The 15,067-nt window shown below is 43.5% G+C and overlaps 1 protein-coding gene and 1 pseudogene across 3 annotated transcripts; both read right to left on the bottom strand.

The window, feature by feature from the left end:
* Positions 1 to 24: 24 nt before the first annotated feature.
* LOC133487521 (cytosolic 5'-nucleotidase 1A-like) lies at positions 25 to 5,360 on the bottom strand (annotated as a pseudogene).
* A 140-nt stretch (positions 5,361 to 5,500) lies between these two features.
* Positions 5,501 to 14,809, bottom strand: LOC133487529 (interferon alpha-inducible protein 27-like protein 2B). 3 transcript variants are annotated; one of them, XR_009791361.1, is made up of 9 exons: positions 14,659 to 14,809; positions 14,170 to 14,211; positions 13,239 to 13,352; positions 9,841 to 12,165; positions 9,485 to 9,505; positions 9,273 to 9,395; positions 7,150 to 7,215; positions 7,001 to 7,030; positions 6,803 to 6,910 (listed from the first exon to the last, which is right to left on the bottom strand). XR_009791361.1 is itself a non-coding variant. In XM_061794231.1 (4 exons), exons 1-4 carry the CDS (start codon positions 7,131 to 7,133, stop codon positions 5,602 to 5,604), a joined length of 261 nt encoding a protein of 86 aa, XP_061650215.1. In that variant the 5' UTR covers positions 7,134 to 7,221; the 3' UTR covers positions 5,501 to 5,601. The 3 variants fall into 3 exon arrangements, 2 of the variants coding, with proteins under 2 accessions (XP_061650215.1, XP_061650216.1); XM_061794231.1 differs by lacking the exons at positions 9,273 to 9,395; positions 9,485 to 9,505; positions 9,841 to 12,165; ... (1 more) ...; positions 14,170 to 14,211; positions 14,659 to 14,809 and adding an exon at positions 5,501 to 5,663 and having other exon boundaries at positions 6,752 to 6,910; positions 7,124 to 7,221; XM_061794232.1 differs by lacking the exons at positions 6,803 to 6,910; positions 7,001 to 7,030; positions 7,150 to 7,215; positions 9,273 to 9,395; positions 9,485 to 9,505 and having other exon boundaries at positions 11,933 to 12,165; positions 14,659 to 14,774.
* Positions 14,810 to 15,067: the final 258 nt, after the last annotated feature.

Genomic DNA, 15,067 nt, shown 5'->3' on the forward strand with positions numbered 1-15,067 from the left:
CCATTTTAATGAGACAACTATATATTCATGTTTTTTTAATTTTATTTTATTTCACAACATACCAAATTGGTAATGGTAAAATACAATCAACCACATGAACAACATGCCACTAACATGCAAGATCAAAATAAAAATCCGCAAAATGACAATGACATTTAGCAAATTTACATTAAGTTTAAGCAAAACAAATGTTATAGAGTCTGACATTAAATCCAATTTTTTCATGTGCAATGATTTGAATCCACATTAGCATAGATTTTCTGAAATAACTTTTACATTCTGGAGCAGATCCACCATCATGCCGAAGCAGTTTCCTTCCAAGTGTTTCTCCATCAAAGTGTTCAAGAAGTCATTTCTTTGCAGCTCTCTGCGCAACGCCATAGGGAACGTGACAGGCCACCGTGCCAAGCTCGGCCGCCCCTTCCACGTGAAACATCTGGTCGTCAAAAAAAATGTGCGGCCTGATCTTCTCCAGCATGGGTCCCTTGGGCGCCCCTGCTAAGAAGAGAGCCTCGTCGATCTCCAGGCCCCACGACCGTAGAGTTTTTAAGGCTCTGGTACCGGAACTGGCGGCACTGCGAGCGGTCACCAGGTATGTGCGGATAGGGCAGTCCATGCGCAGGCCTTTGTCAAAAAACTTCCTTTGTAGTTTTCCCAAAGCCTCCAGGAAGCCTTTCAGTGGGCCCTGCAGCAAGATGGAAGAGGACAGTGTAATCATTTTGGTACTTGGGTCTTCAGGAGGGACTTTTTCAGATTTATTCCATCTACCTTGAATACCTTCTACTGCAGATTTGAAAAAGACAGTTTCACACCACACACCCATCCGGCCGCACCCCCGACCACAATCACACCTCTGACCTCTGCGTTAACCAACCATGGACAGGATGTGAGACGCATCTTCAAACATCCATCCATCCATCCATTTTCTGAGCCGCTTCTCCTCACTAGGGTCGCGGGCGTGCTGGAGCCTATCCCAGCTGTCATCGGGCAGAAGGCGGGGTACACCCTGAACTGGTTGCCAGCCAATCGCAGGGCACATAGAAACTAACAACCATTCACACTCACAGTCATGCCTACGGGCAATTTAGAGTCTCCAATTAATGCATGTTTTTGGGATGTGGGAGGAAACCGGAGTGCCCGGAGAAAACCCACGCAGGCACGGGGAGAACATGCAAACTCCACACAGAACTGTGAGGCTGACGCTCTAACCAGTCGGCCACCGTGCCGCCCATCTTCAAACAACAAAAGATTAACAAAGTGGCAGGCCCAGACCATGTGTCCCCATCCTGCCTCAAAGTCTGCGGGGACCAGCTCGCTCCAGTCTTCACACAGATCTTCAATAGATCTCTGGAACTGTGCGAAGTACCATCCTGTTTCAAACGCTCCACCATCATTCCAGTCCCCAAGAAACCTGCAATCTCGGGTCTAAATGACCACAGGCCTGTCGGTTTGACATCTCTGGTCATGAAGTCCTTTGAACGTCTCGTGCTGGACCACCTCAAGAGTGTCACAGGTCCCCTGCTGAACGTCTCGTGCTGGACCACCTTAAGAGTGTCACAGGTCCCCTGCTGGACCCCCTGCAGTTTGCCTACCAAGCGAACAGGTCTGCGGATGCTGCAGTCAACATGGGACTGCACTTCATTCTAGAACACCTCGACAGTGCAGGGACCTACGCGAGGATCCTGTTCGTGGACTTCAGCTCAGCGTTCAACACCATCATCCCTGAACTCCTTTCATCCAAGCTTCTCCAGCTCAGCGTCTCACCTGGCATCTGCCAGTGGATTTACAGCTTTCTGAAGGGCAGGACACAGCAGGTCAGGCTGGGGCAGGCTACCTCATCCACACGCAGCATCAGCACTGGGGTGCCCCAAGGTTGTGTCCTCTCTCCGCTGCTCTTCTCTCTACACGAACGACTGCACCTCAGCGCACCCGATTGTCAAACTCCTGAAGTTTGCAGATGACACCACTGTCATCGGCCTCATCAAGGACGGTGACGAGTCTGCATATCGACAGGAAGCGGAGCGGCTGGAGCTGTGGTGCGGCCGACACAACCTGGAGCTGAACACGTTCAAGACTGTAGAGATGATCTTGGACTTCAGGAGGCATCCTTCACCACAGCTGCCCCTCACGTTGTCCAGCTGCCTTGTGTCAACCGTCGAGACCTTCAAGTTCCTGGGAATTACAATCTCTCAGGACCTGAAGTGAGACCTGCTGAGACAGTTCTACACAGCGGTCATCGAATCAGTCCTGTGTTCTTCCATCACAGTCTGGTTTGGTGCTGCTACAAAAAAGGACAAACTCCGACTGCAACGGACAATCAAAACTGCGGAAAGGATTGTCGGTAACCCCCTACCCACCATTGAGGACTTGCACGCTGCCAGAACTAAGACAAGAGCGTGTAAAATCCTCTCGGACCCTCCACATCCCGGTCACCAGCTCTTCCAGCTCCTTCCCTCAGGTAGGCGCTACACATCAATGGAAACGAGAACTAGCAGACATTCCAACAGCTTCTTCCCTCTTGCGATCAACTTCTTAAACACCTAACCTACAATTCCATTACAACATGCTGGCAATTTTTTGACTTGAGTTCGTCACATTTCTGTGGGGCCAATTATACATTACTCGTGCACTCACTATAGTTGTCTCGCCACGCTGCACTATTTGTTGTTGACCAATACTGGCCACTCATGCCAGAGTAGCATCTGCCCCACTTGCACACTGATTGAGGAGTATCTGCAACATTTCCACAACCAACATTGTCCCAGATTATCGCACTACTCGTCACTTTAAACCGCATACACTCCTTGAAGTCTCGGCGCCCTTTGCACAATGTTCATTGCACCGGACTATTGCAATATTAGTCATTCGAACTGCTCTAAGTGCTAGAGGACTCAAAAAAAAATTGTCAAAAAAAAAAAAATTTACCGGCATTACCAGATAACTAGCAACCCTTTACTGCTCAGTGAGTGTTTTTTTTTTTTTTTTTGTCAATGTCTTTCTGTCTCCAAAGTGTTCTCTGTCAATTGACTGTCTGTTGTCGTACTAGATCGGTTCCAACTACCGGAGACAAATTCCTTGTGTGTTTTTGGACATACTTGGCAAATAAAGATGATTCTGATTCTGATTCTGATCTTAATACCATAATTATCACGTCGCAGTTCTAGAAACCATCAATAATACGTTGCACACAACAAGTTAGAGATAGCGGGCAGTCGGGTGAAATTTCAGGTCAACCTCAACTGCACCAGAACTGCATTCAAAAGCTTAGATAAAGTCAAATCAAGTTCTCTTGTAAAATTTAAAGTGCACTTTCGACTCATCCTGAAATTTCAAATAACTTTGTGAGTAGTGTGTACAAAAACAGTATAACAACATGCAATTGTGCCACCTCCATCAACTGGAGCATTTCAGAATGCTGACAATATTGTGTGCCTTGTGAGGAGAATGTGAAATCTATTTATTGAGAGAAGCAATCTAATTACTAATATAGTTTTAAGTTACATCGGTCAGCACTACTGATTCTGAAGGCCCTGGGTAGATTGGATTGACGTAGCAGCACAAAGAGTTAGTATAACATTTTCATAATTATCGTGACCTTTCTTCTCTGATTGGGTAGGAGGAATTATATTATGGTTTTACTGTTGTATATGGAAATGTGTGGCCCCCATTTTGAGAAACCAAAGAAGTTCCTTCCTTCTCCAGTAAATGGCTATAAATAGCATTTAGTTAAAGTGGTGCTATGTTATTTGCACTCAACCTGCAACTATGACTTCTATTTGTACTTAAGAACCTGTTACCCATCAACATTCACTGTGTGTATACTGTACATGGTCCAGAGGCTTGTTCTCATGAGCCTTTTCGTGCTCAAAGAACTTGTCCAGTCCGTGGGCCTTGAAAATGCGTTCCGACTCGTCTGAGAAGAGGACAGCGTCGCCGTCAAAGGCGACGCGAAGCTGAGTCTCCGACACTTCCGTCATCTTCTCTGGGGTGAACATGGTGGCCGCTGCAATCCCTGACACACACACACACACACACACACACACTCCTATTGTCACTGGCTATTCAAATGTGTGTATTAGAGGATGCAAGTAAAATGCTACTTGCACTGACTGACCTTCTTCCAGAGCTTCTCGCACCTTGGCAGAATCAGCAGAAAGGTACAAGTTTGTGTGGTAGGCTTTCAAGTAACCTATGACTTACTTTGTGATTCCCACCCTAAACACATCAGTCTGTGTTTGACCTGACAAACAGTCACCAGTCATTTTGCTGCATTGTAGTCGACTGGGGCTTTCCCTGACCTTGACAAAGGAGAAGCCAGGGCCAGGACTGAAAGGCTCGCTTTCATGCTCCAGCTGGTACTTGAGATACTCCTCCATGCCTTGTCGCTCGTAGATCTGCTGCTCCCGCTCCATGTTGAAGAGCACCCGCGATGACACGGCGATGGTGATGGCGTTCTCGGGTTTGGGTTGAGAAGTGACAGAGTGCATGAGTCTTTTTCTGAGTTGTCAACTGCAGAGGTGGCCTAAGTGCCATCCATCCATCCATCCATTTTCTGTACCGTTTATCCTCACTTGGGTCGCGGGCGTGTTGAAGCCTATCCCGGCTATCTTCGGGCGAGAGGCGGAGTACAGCCTGAACTGGTCGCCAGCCAATCGCAGTGCACATAAAAACAAACAACCAGTCGCAATCACATTCACACCTCCGGGCAATTTAGAGTCATTAGCACTAGCGTTGTTCAAGGATGAGGATTAGTATAATTGTCAGACCAACACACACATTTACACATGATATGGAACTCGGGTGGTGGAACGGTGGGCGACCGGTTAGCACATCTGCCTCACAGTTCTGAGGACCCGGGTTCAAATCCAGCCTCGCCTGTCTGGAGTTTGCATGTTCTCCCTGTGCCTGTGTGGGTTTCCTCCCGCATCCCAAAAACACGCGTGGTAGTTGGATTGAAGACTCTAAATTGCCCGGAGGTGTGAATGTGATTGCGACTGGTTGTTTGTTTTTATGTGCACTGCGATTGGCTGGCGACCAGTTCAGGCTGTACTCCGGGTTCAATCCCTGGCCCCGCCTGTGTGGAGTTTGCATGTTCTCCCCGTGCCTGCGTGGGTTTTCTCCGGCCACTCCGGTTTCCTCCCACATCCCAAAAACATGCATTAATTGGAGACTCTAAATTGCCCGTAGGCATGACTGTGAGTGCGAATGGTTGTTGGTTTCTATGTGCCCTGCGATTGGCTGGCAACCAGTTCAGGGTGTACCCCGCCTCCTGCCCGATGACAGCTGGGATAGGCTCCAGCACGCCCGCGACCCTAGTGGATGGAAAATGGATCAGAAAATGGATGGATGGATGTATTCGCTCCATATGTGTGAAAGGTTGTTTATCCTGTGATTGACAGGTGAACAGTCCAGGGCGTATCCACCCTACCCGCCTAAAGCAGCTGGGATAAACTCCACTTCCCTAAGACCCTAAAGAAAATAATTAAAATAGCAAATGAACTGCTGTCAACACTGAGGTTTTATTGACTTAGGAAGATACATATTCTTATGATATCATTGACATAATATGAGATAGTATCCATTCAGCAAAATGTTTTGGCCTCAGACAAGTGCAGCGATGATTCCTGCCACAGTTCCTCCTGCACCAGCTACAGAGGTGGCACCTGACAAAAAGAAAGAAAGTACTTTTGGCCTGACCATGAAAACAGTGAATAGAGGAGTTTTCAGCAAATAATAGAGGATAGGTTCCCCCTCAAAAACATGCAAATACGTACGTGAATCAGAGAGTAATGGTATTTCAATAGGAAAACTGATTTGATATAAAAAAAAAATAATCTTATTTTATTTACATTTTTTTAAATAAGGAAAGGCTTATTGAAATAAAAAATCTCCTTTACAAGAGTGTCCTTGTCCAGGACAACAAGTAGTAATGTTTTTTTTTTTTAAATGTCATTTGGTCTTTGTTTTGAAAATGCTTTTACTCATGTAAAGCACATTGAGTTACATTGTGTATGAAATGCGCTATATAAATAAATTTGCCTTGCCTTGTCATAGAACACAAAAATGGATGCATGGATGATTTTATGTCTTCCTTATAAATTGTCCAAACTTGAATTATGCTCTGAAGTTGTGTCAAACACACACACACACACACCCCTGTGACTAAAACATCTTCTAGAGCAAAAAATGTGAGCCGGCACGGTGGCCGACTGGTTATCACATTGTGTCACTGTCTAAAACAAATAAAGAACTGGATGGACCAAAAATATCCCTCAATTAAACCACAACAAAACTAAGGTAATTGCTTTGACAGTCAAGAAAAGAGGATTGCTTTCAGTAAACACCTCAATCGGAAAGCTGCAGCTCGGGTTATGATCACAACAAAGAGATCAGAGCATATTAGTCCAATTCTAAAGCGTCTGCACTGGCTCCCAGTCAGCTATAGGGTAGACTTTCAAGTTATTTTACTTGTCTGCAAATCATTGAATGGATTATTAGGTCCTGAATATGTCAAAGAAAGGTTAATGGGACCCAGTTGGACTCTGACTCAAGTCAGATAGTGGCTAAGCGAAGATGGTGAAGCAACATTGAGCTTGTACGCTGCGTACAAATAGAAGAAGTTGCCAACACTCTTTTCAAGCATTTTCACATCTCTTCGTTGCACTGGACGTTCTTAAAATAATAATAATAAAATAGAACGCTGTCTTTTCAAAGTATCGTTGCATCGGCCGTTGCGATTGCTGCGCCTTACCCACAGACTGCAAGACGGCCACCAGGCTCCCTGCCGCCACCCCTCCTCCGTTGGCGACGGCCGCGGCTGACATCATGCTCGCGGCGGTGGAGCCCGCTGCAATTCCCGCAGAAGTGAAGCCGAGGGCCAAGGCGACCGGAGCCAGAGCCACCGAACCACCTGCACCCAAAGTCAAGTGAAGCACATTAGTCAAGCCAAAACCTGCAACTACTTGTGCCAGTCAAAAAGCTCATTTCTTAAACGTCTTACCTGCGCCCGCAGCAACCGCAATGCACGTCACTGAAACACAAAACACAACAACGCTCAGACGGTTAAGTCCATCGTCATTTCGTATCAGTTCCCGTGACGATGAACGAGGGCGAAGCTACTCACACAGTCCCATCGTGTCGTGTCCTTACCTGGAGAGACTTGCTGCAACGTCGCCTGGGTCGGCTTTATTTATACACTCGCGTGAGGTTTCGATTCTGGACAAACGAAAGTGACTTGGATGGGACAAAAGAGGGCGTGCTCGGAACAGCACGGAATCGGATTTGGGCCGAGAAGATTCACACCCCAAAAAAATAAAAGAAAGAAAGAAAACAAAAAGACAAACAATGGAGGCTGCTCCCAAGAAAGGAACAAAAAAAGGCAACGGTTGATGTTTCATTTGAAAATGGGCTATTAGTGAGGAAATACCCCACATAATACCAACACCATGGCGTGACAATCATAGAACCCGTTTCCAAAAACAGGTGACACCAGGTTAGTTGCCATGGCAGCTCAATGCCACGTACGCAGTTAAAATGCGTACGTCACCAGGTTATAGCGACAGTAATAATTCATGTGTGTTGGAATTCAAATACCAAACATTTAATGAACATAAAAAAAAGCTTTAAGCATAAATAAACAGATAATGATGTCTAATGTATTATTTGTGGTGTAATGCATGGGCTTGTAACAGGCAGTGAATAAAATGTTGCCTTGGGAATTAGTAAAGTAAAAAAAAATAAAAAATTCCACCTTTACCATATTCCTGAGCCTTGGGCGATTTGATGTAACAAATACTAAGCATGTATCCGGAAGCATAATGGCTGCCTCATTTCACTTCGCTCACTTAATTCATTTGGGGGACAAGCCCAGTGTTGGCACTGGCCAACCTTGACCTCATTGAACGCAAGAAAGGTGGATTTTGACTATCCATCCATCTGTCCATTTTCTGTACCGCTTCTCCTCACAAGGGTCGCGGGCGTGCCGGAGCCTATCCCAGCTATCTTCGGGCGAGAGGCGGGGTACACCCGGAAGTGGTTGCCAGCCAATTGCAGGGCACATTTAAACAACCAACCATTCGCACTCACATACTCATTAGAGTTTTGGTGCAAAAAAAAAAAAAAAAAAACCTTAAAATATAACACACTGTACTTTTTTGCTCGGTGCGATGCTGCAAAGGAGGAAAACGTGTCCACTGTGTTTTATTACTCAAGCATTATTGGGTCCCTTGATAGGTGCTATATTCATCTAAATGCTTATTATTTGGTGACATGTCTTTGCCATTGATTGGTCATGGGATGCAATATCTTGCAATACCTGTTCATTGTTCCTGGTGGTGCATTTGCGAAAGAGAGGCAAAGCATTCTGGGATTTGTAATATTAGTGGTGCATGCACTATATACTGGCGGACCAGCTCTAATACACATTTGATATGGTCTTGCAGGCCAAATATAATGACACGTACGCAGAGCAGCCGCATTAAGGCCCAAGTGTCAAACACATGGCCTGCCACCTCCGGTTCAAAGCATAATCCTGCGTGAATGTTATGTTGAAGAGTCTTACAACATGTAATAAAGATTCTTGCACACAAATAGGAGTCTTGTTCTTTACTTGTGGATTTTAACACAAGAATGACACATTTTACGTTTTCTTCAACACAATTCCAATTGAGTTTAGAAAAAAATTGCATTCCTTGTAATGAGAACAGGCCATTTGAAATGGCGGACAAGGTTTAGAAGGATCCATTTTGAGGACTCAGAACAGCGACATCACATGGCCAGCGGTGGGTGCGGCAGCAGAAGAAGAAGAAGCAGCGCTGGAAACTAAAATGAGATGTGACACATTAGAATTTAGAGTTCAAACTTCTGACACTGACAGCTGAAGACATTTCTTCAGGGATCACCACTAACTACTACTAACGCAGGAACAGTCCAAAGAACGTTATACGGTACACCCCCTCTATATCGCGGTTCAGAAGTTGCAGCCCTAGCGTACGCATTTCTAATTGCCACAGGGATTCCCCTGCTGGTCGCCAGCCAATCGCAGGGCACACATAAACAAACAACCATTCGCACTCACATTCACACCTATGGACAATTCCCTTTGTGTCTTGCCGTGTATAAGCATTAAAGAGTAAATGTGGTGTCTGGTTGAATATATTACGCATTTGAAATACATTTCTTTCAGTGATATCGTGATATACTGATACTCGTGATCGCTTTGGTCGCGATATATGAAGTTTCATATGGTTTGACCATAGTCACTCAATGCTTACTTGCTGCTGCTGCTGGTGGTGATGGTGCGAGTGCTGCAGGCTGGATAGAAGTGATCAGGTTGACGTTCGGGTTCACATCATAACCAATCGTGGTCCCGACAGGGGATGGATAGAGCATAGAGCCTACAGTGTCCAAACGTGCAAGTTAGTAGTCCTTACATTTTTTTTTACAGCTAAGTATATATGTAAGAATAAAATAAAGCAAATCTTACTGGCTGGAAGAGATGAACTGCCTGATGAAACAAACAAAACCAAAAAGGGCATGGTGAAGTGTATTCATTTGACTTCAGCTATATTGTTTTTATGTGGCAGAATATTCATCATTTTCATTCCAAAGTTACTCATAATGTTACTGCGAGTCACCACGTCTGTGGAGTCATTGTTGGGGATGTGCTGCGCCACATTTTCAGAGTACATTTCCATTCGCTAGCCACGCCCCTCAAAACTCAAACACTCAAGTCGTGACGCACTTTCAAACGCAGTCGAAAGTATAACAGCGAACTGACGTTCAATTCAGCAATCGAATGATTTACAGCCTATTTGAAATGTTGTCAAAGGCGTGACTCACCTCCCATGTCGTCTTCGTCTTGTTTTCTCTTCTCGTCGTTTTGCTCAAATGCGGAGCTGCTGTCTTTTTGATTTTATTCGGGTGGGCGACCGTTGTCTTCCACCGCTCTGATTGGTTGCACATAGGCGGGGGAACCTGCTAAAACCGAAAGTGTACACAGAAGGTCAAACAAGTTCTACTCTCGTTGAACGTATACAAGCAATGAAAAGGTACTTTCCCCCTTGAATGTTTGTTAAAGGGAATTCTATTTGTCATAAGAATGCATCTTAATACAACAATTGAAATACGGCTCTGTTATCAGTTCCAAGTGCAGTCTTTTTAAAAAATTATTATTATTATTTTTAAAGAGACTAGCGGACACTTGCTGGTTTGTTGCAATCAGGACATTATACACACATCAAAAACTGATTTATTACAAAGCACTATTTCCCCCTATAAAACTCTCTGTGCAGAACACTACGACAAACATCCCCTCAATGTAAACATCAACACTTCCTGTCTGTTGGAAATTCCCCTGTCCTTTCTTCCCTTCCTTATATGGTCTTGTTTTGCTCACAGTGGCTTCTGCCGGAGCTTTTTTGTTTTTTTGACCAATGAACCCCAGGCTGTGACTATATGGATTTCAGAAGTCATTGTTACCAATAAAGCAAGAAAGGATATTTCTTAATTGCATATGCACATATGGTCTTATCCGACCAACACATTTCCTGTTGTTTGCAGAACAGTTTTTAAAGCAAGGAGATCCTTGCTTTAAAAACCCAGAACTGGTCGCCAGCCAATCGCAGGGCTCATTTAAACAACCAACCATTCGCACTCACACTCATTATAGTTTTGGTGTAAAAAAACCTTAAAATATAACACACTGTACTTTTTTTTCTTGGTGTGATGCTGCAAAGGAGGAAAACGTGTCCACTGTGTTTTATTACTCAAGCATTATTGGGTCCCTTGATAGGTGCTATATTAATCTAAATGCTTATTATTTGGTGACATGTCTTTGCCATTGATGGCCATGGGATGCAATATCTTGCAATACCTGTTCATTGTTCCTGGTGGTGCATTTGGAGAATGAGAGGCAAAGCATTCTGGGATTTGTAATATTAGTGGTGCATGCACTATATACTGGCAGGCCAGCTCTAATACACATTTGATATGGTCTTGCAGGCCAAATATAATGACACGTTTGACATATATGACATCGAGTATCCACCCATCCGTAACGCTTTATCCTCCCGCGGGTGTGCTGGAGCCAACTAGCCGATCCCAGCTAACTGTGGGCGAGAGGCGGGGTACGCACCGTGAACATGGAGCACTCACCCTTTATTTGTCAAAAGTGAACTGCAGTAGAATACTTGCGTTCATGTGGATGTGAGTCAGTAGCGGCGAGAAGGGAGATACAACACATACAATTACAAACAGATTGATAGATGCGCACGTACGCTATCGGCGGCGCTCCCTCCAATTTCAGGTGATCTATATATATATATATTTTTTTAACATACATAGGGTGAGTCTCGTCAAAAAATACAACAAAACAAACAAACATAGGCAGGAGGGTTTCCGCCACTGCGCCCCAGTACTTGAACCCACGCATTGAGTCATTCCAGACAGCTGATATGGATTACGGGAACCCAATCAGCGACTGGTGTTTTTTATTTTGAAACTCAAATCGTAGTTTTTCCACAAAGCTATCCTGTTATCCCCATCATCATCATCATCATCAAAATGAATAAATAGACTATCTCATACATGGATGGCTACCATCAATCATGTAACATTCTCAAAGCATCTTATGGTATATCCTAGATAAGCATGTCTATCTGCAGTTCTGAACAGGGTTACACTTTGTGCCTTCGTCAGTTCACATTTAAGCAGGTGCCCTGGATTCTTCCCCAACATGACCTTATCAGCCTCCACCACTGGTGTTCTTTCCGTTGGGTTGATTTTAACAGAAGTATTTATAGACAAAGGTTAAATAGTTGTAATACTTCAGATTGGACCTTTCGTCTCGAGCTCAAAACAGATGTGAGAACACTTTCAGAGCCTTGTGTCGGTGAACTGCAACATGCACAGCAACTAAAGCCTTGCACACAAATGTGGGGAGTTCATTTATTCACTCAAATTTCAATATAAGAAAAAAAAACCTGTAACATCTTGACATTACTGAAACACAAATGCATCCTAAATTTCAATGCACACCAGCATCATGGCATAAAGCGTGTAATGGATCATTTGCAATACTGGATGGATTTTAGGTGTCGAGGACTCAGAAGAGCGCCATCACTAAGCCTGCGACAGGCGCGGCAGCAGCGCTCACACCAGCTGAACCTAAAATGAGAGGTCACAGTTTAGAATTTAGAGCTGGTCAAACAATCATATCTGGACAGACATTTTTCAGCACTACAGTCATGAACTGTACTGGCTCTTCTGCCATTCTATATTGGAATGTTGGTTTATAATCCATCCATCCACTTTCTATACCACTTGTCTTCATGAGGGTCACAGGTGAAATGGAGCCTGTCCCAACTGACTGGTCGAGAGGAGGGCTACACCCTGGACTGTTTGCAAGCCAATCACAGGGTGCAGACACCCCCCCCAAAAAAAACCTATGGATAATCTAGGGTCTTCAATTAACCTAACATCCATGTTTTTGGAATGTGAGAAGCAACTGAGCACACATGCGTGGGGAGAACACCAAAGTCCACACATGAAAGCTGGAGCTAAGATTTGAACCCAGGAGGTGTTAACCACTAGTTCCCCATGGTTCATCGTGAATATGTATGAAATAATAATAATGGGAGACAACAATTTTTGTTGACTTAGGTCTGACAGCTGTTTTGAAATTTTTGGGTGCGGAATCCAAAACTAATCTCAGGTCCTCTATCACGTCTTTTTTTTTTTTTTTTTTAAACAAAGTGAGAACAAAGGAAGTATATACCCATGTAAATAAAACATTAAGATGGAATAGTTACAAGCTTTAAAAACTAAAAAAAAAACAAAACGAAATGTAACGTACAACGGTATGCCCATGGTTACAAGGTTAAGAGAAAATCGAGCACAAATACTCTTCAATCCTACTATGCTAGCTTTCTGTTTGCAGATATTGATAGTATGGACCTATTGGGAGCTGCACACAACTCTCACCACACTGTCAATTGTGACTGGGCAAACAAGTTGCCATGTAGCTGTAGAGGAGTCCAGTCGTAATCAGCTGGCAAGTTTTACTACAGCTAATCAGTTGAATTTTGCTTATCTGGAGGGTAAGGTGTGGAGAGAAAAACTTGATGTGCTAGAAAAAAACTGATTGCAATTTTGGAATCAGCATGCCAATTTTAGTTTTAATCAGCATAAAAAGTTAGTTTTTTTTTTCTAATTGTTCCCCAGTGTTATTTATACAGTACCTGCTGCTGCTGCTGTGCCAGTCACCAATCCAGTGTTAACCACAGCAGTCAATCCCACCGCAGCGGAGTAACCAATCGTGGCAATAGCAACAGGTGCAAAAATCAAAACCCCTCCTGCACAAAAGCAAGAAAACACCAATAGTGAAAGTCAAATACAAATAAACAAAATATTTCACCACCTTTATTATTCCAAGGCAAATATTGTACATTTCTAAAAAAATAAATAATACTTTGGAAAGTCCTACATTTTGAGTTTGGGCACCTTAAGAGTAGTTTTATGTTTTGCAGCAACAAATGCCGGGGCACCACTTGAGTCAACTGACACATTCGTGGCGCACCAAGAGCAAGAAGAGGCATCGGTTCAATCCAAGTCGCTAACTAAGCTCCAGAAATCACAGCGCAAAGAGGATTTATTCCTGTGAGCATTGTTGTAGGCTCTGTATGTGATGCTGCTCTGTTTTTGTTAAAGTACCATTTGTTTAAAGGTTTAGAATTACCACAACTCAATGTTAATTTCTGTATCATGGAGTTTCACATCTTAGCTGTTTCGGTATGCCGACTTCTGTGTTTAGTTGAACATTTTGGGGGAGAACTATCACCATGGTAATTTTTTTAACGAACTTAGTTCAAAATTGTGACTATGAACTGAATTAGTTCATTTTTGGAATGGTGAACTGAACTTTGAACTAGTTCACATAAATAAAAAAAAAAGAACTTTCCCAACACCGCTTTCACTATCAAATCTTATTAGAAGCGATTAACATCATTTTTGGACCAATTAAGTGAAATTGGATTATATCCTGCTGCACATGTCTCTCTGCACACAGGTTGGTAATTGCTGCACTCATACATTAACATACAGAGACTGGAAGACAGTAACAATCCATCAGTAAATGAGTATCTTTTCCTCTTGGTGTGAAGTAATTCTTACCTGCTGCGCCTGCTGCGCCTGCTGCGACAGCCACTGCTGTAACTGAAACACAAAAGAGGACAGCTTTCACTTTTAGTCCAACACTCATTTGTCATGTCTGGTGATTTGGATTGGTTCAGTGCTTGGAACATATTGCACTAGATACTCATTTTATACGAGAAAAAAAAATGCAAACAGGAAACAGATCAGTCATGGAATAAATATTTTCAGCAGCGTTTAAATGGGCTTACTGCAATTGATGCTTACATATTGTATGCGGATAGAGCAATTGTTAAAATATGCATTCCTCCATTTATTTCAACAACACACATTGGTATATGACAAATGCAGTTGCTCACGGAAAAGGTGACTTGTTACAAACTACTTTTGATGCATTACTACCACTGCCGCTAATAAAACAATTTCAGGCAGAGCCCTGTAATCACAAAGTGAATTATCGGTTATGTAAAACTACTAGATTGTAAAAGTAAGCGAGTCATTTTTACTCACGAAGTCCCATTTCGTCTTCGTCGTTTTGTCCGATGAGAAAACGTGCTCGCCTGCTTACAAGAGAACACCAGATGTAATAATGAGGTTGGGGGGGTGAACGTGTAGAACATATATGGGCGTGTAGCAATGTAGCAGCCCTGCAAATCAACGTGCCTATATGGCGGCCATTTTGGAAAGGTCGAGGTTCCCATAGAAGGGAATGCACGGAAACTGAAATGAAGTCGTAACTTGCTTATTCCTCAACCGGTTTTCATGAGGATTACTGTTTTGTCAACGCCAAAGTGTATGCTATCAATAAACAACACCTGAAAATAATATATATATATATATATATATATATTTTACAAGTGAAAAGGACTCCCATTTCCCTTGTCGTTTTACACAACCGTATGCAGCACAATGTACCGGC

Source organism: Phyllopteryx taeniolatus, chromosome 13, assembly GCF_024500385.1.
Source record: "Phyllopteryx taeniolatus isolate TA_2022b chromosome 13, UOR_Ptae_1.2, whole genome shotgun sequence".
In the NCBI taxonomy this organism is placed as follows: Eukaryota; Metazoa; Chordata; class Actinopteri; order Syngnathiformes; family Syngnathidae; genus Phyllopteryx; species Phyllopteryx taeniolatus.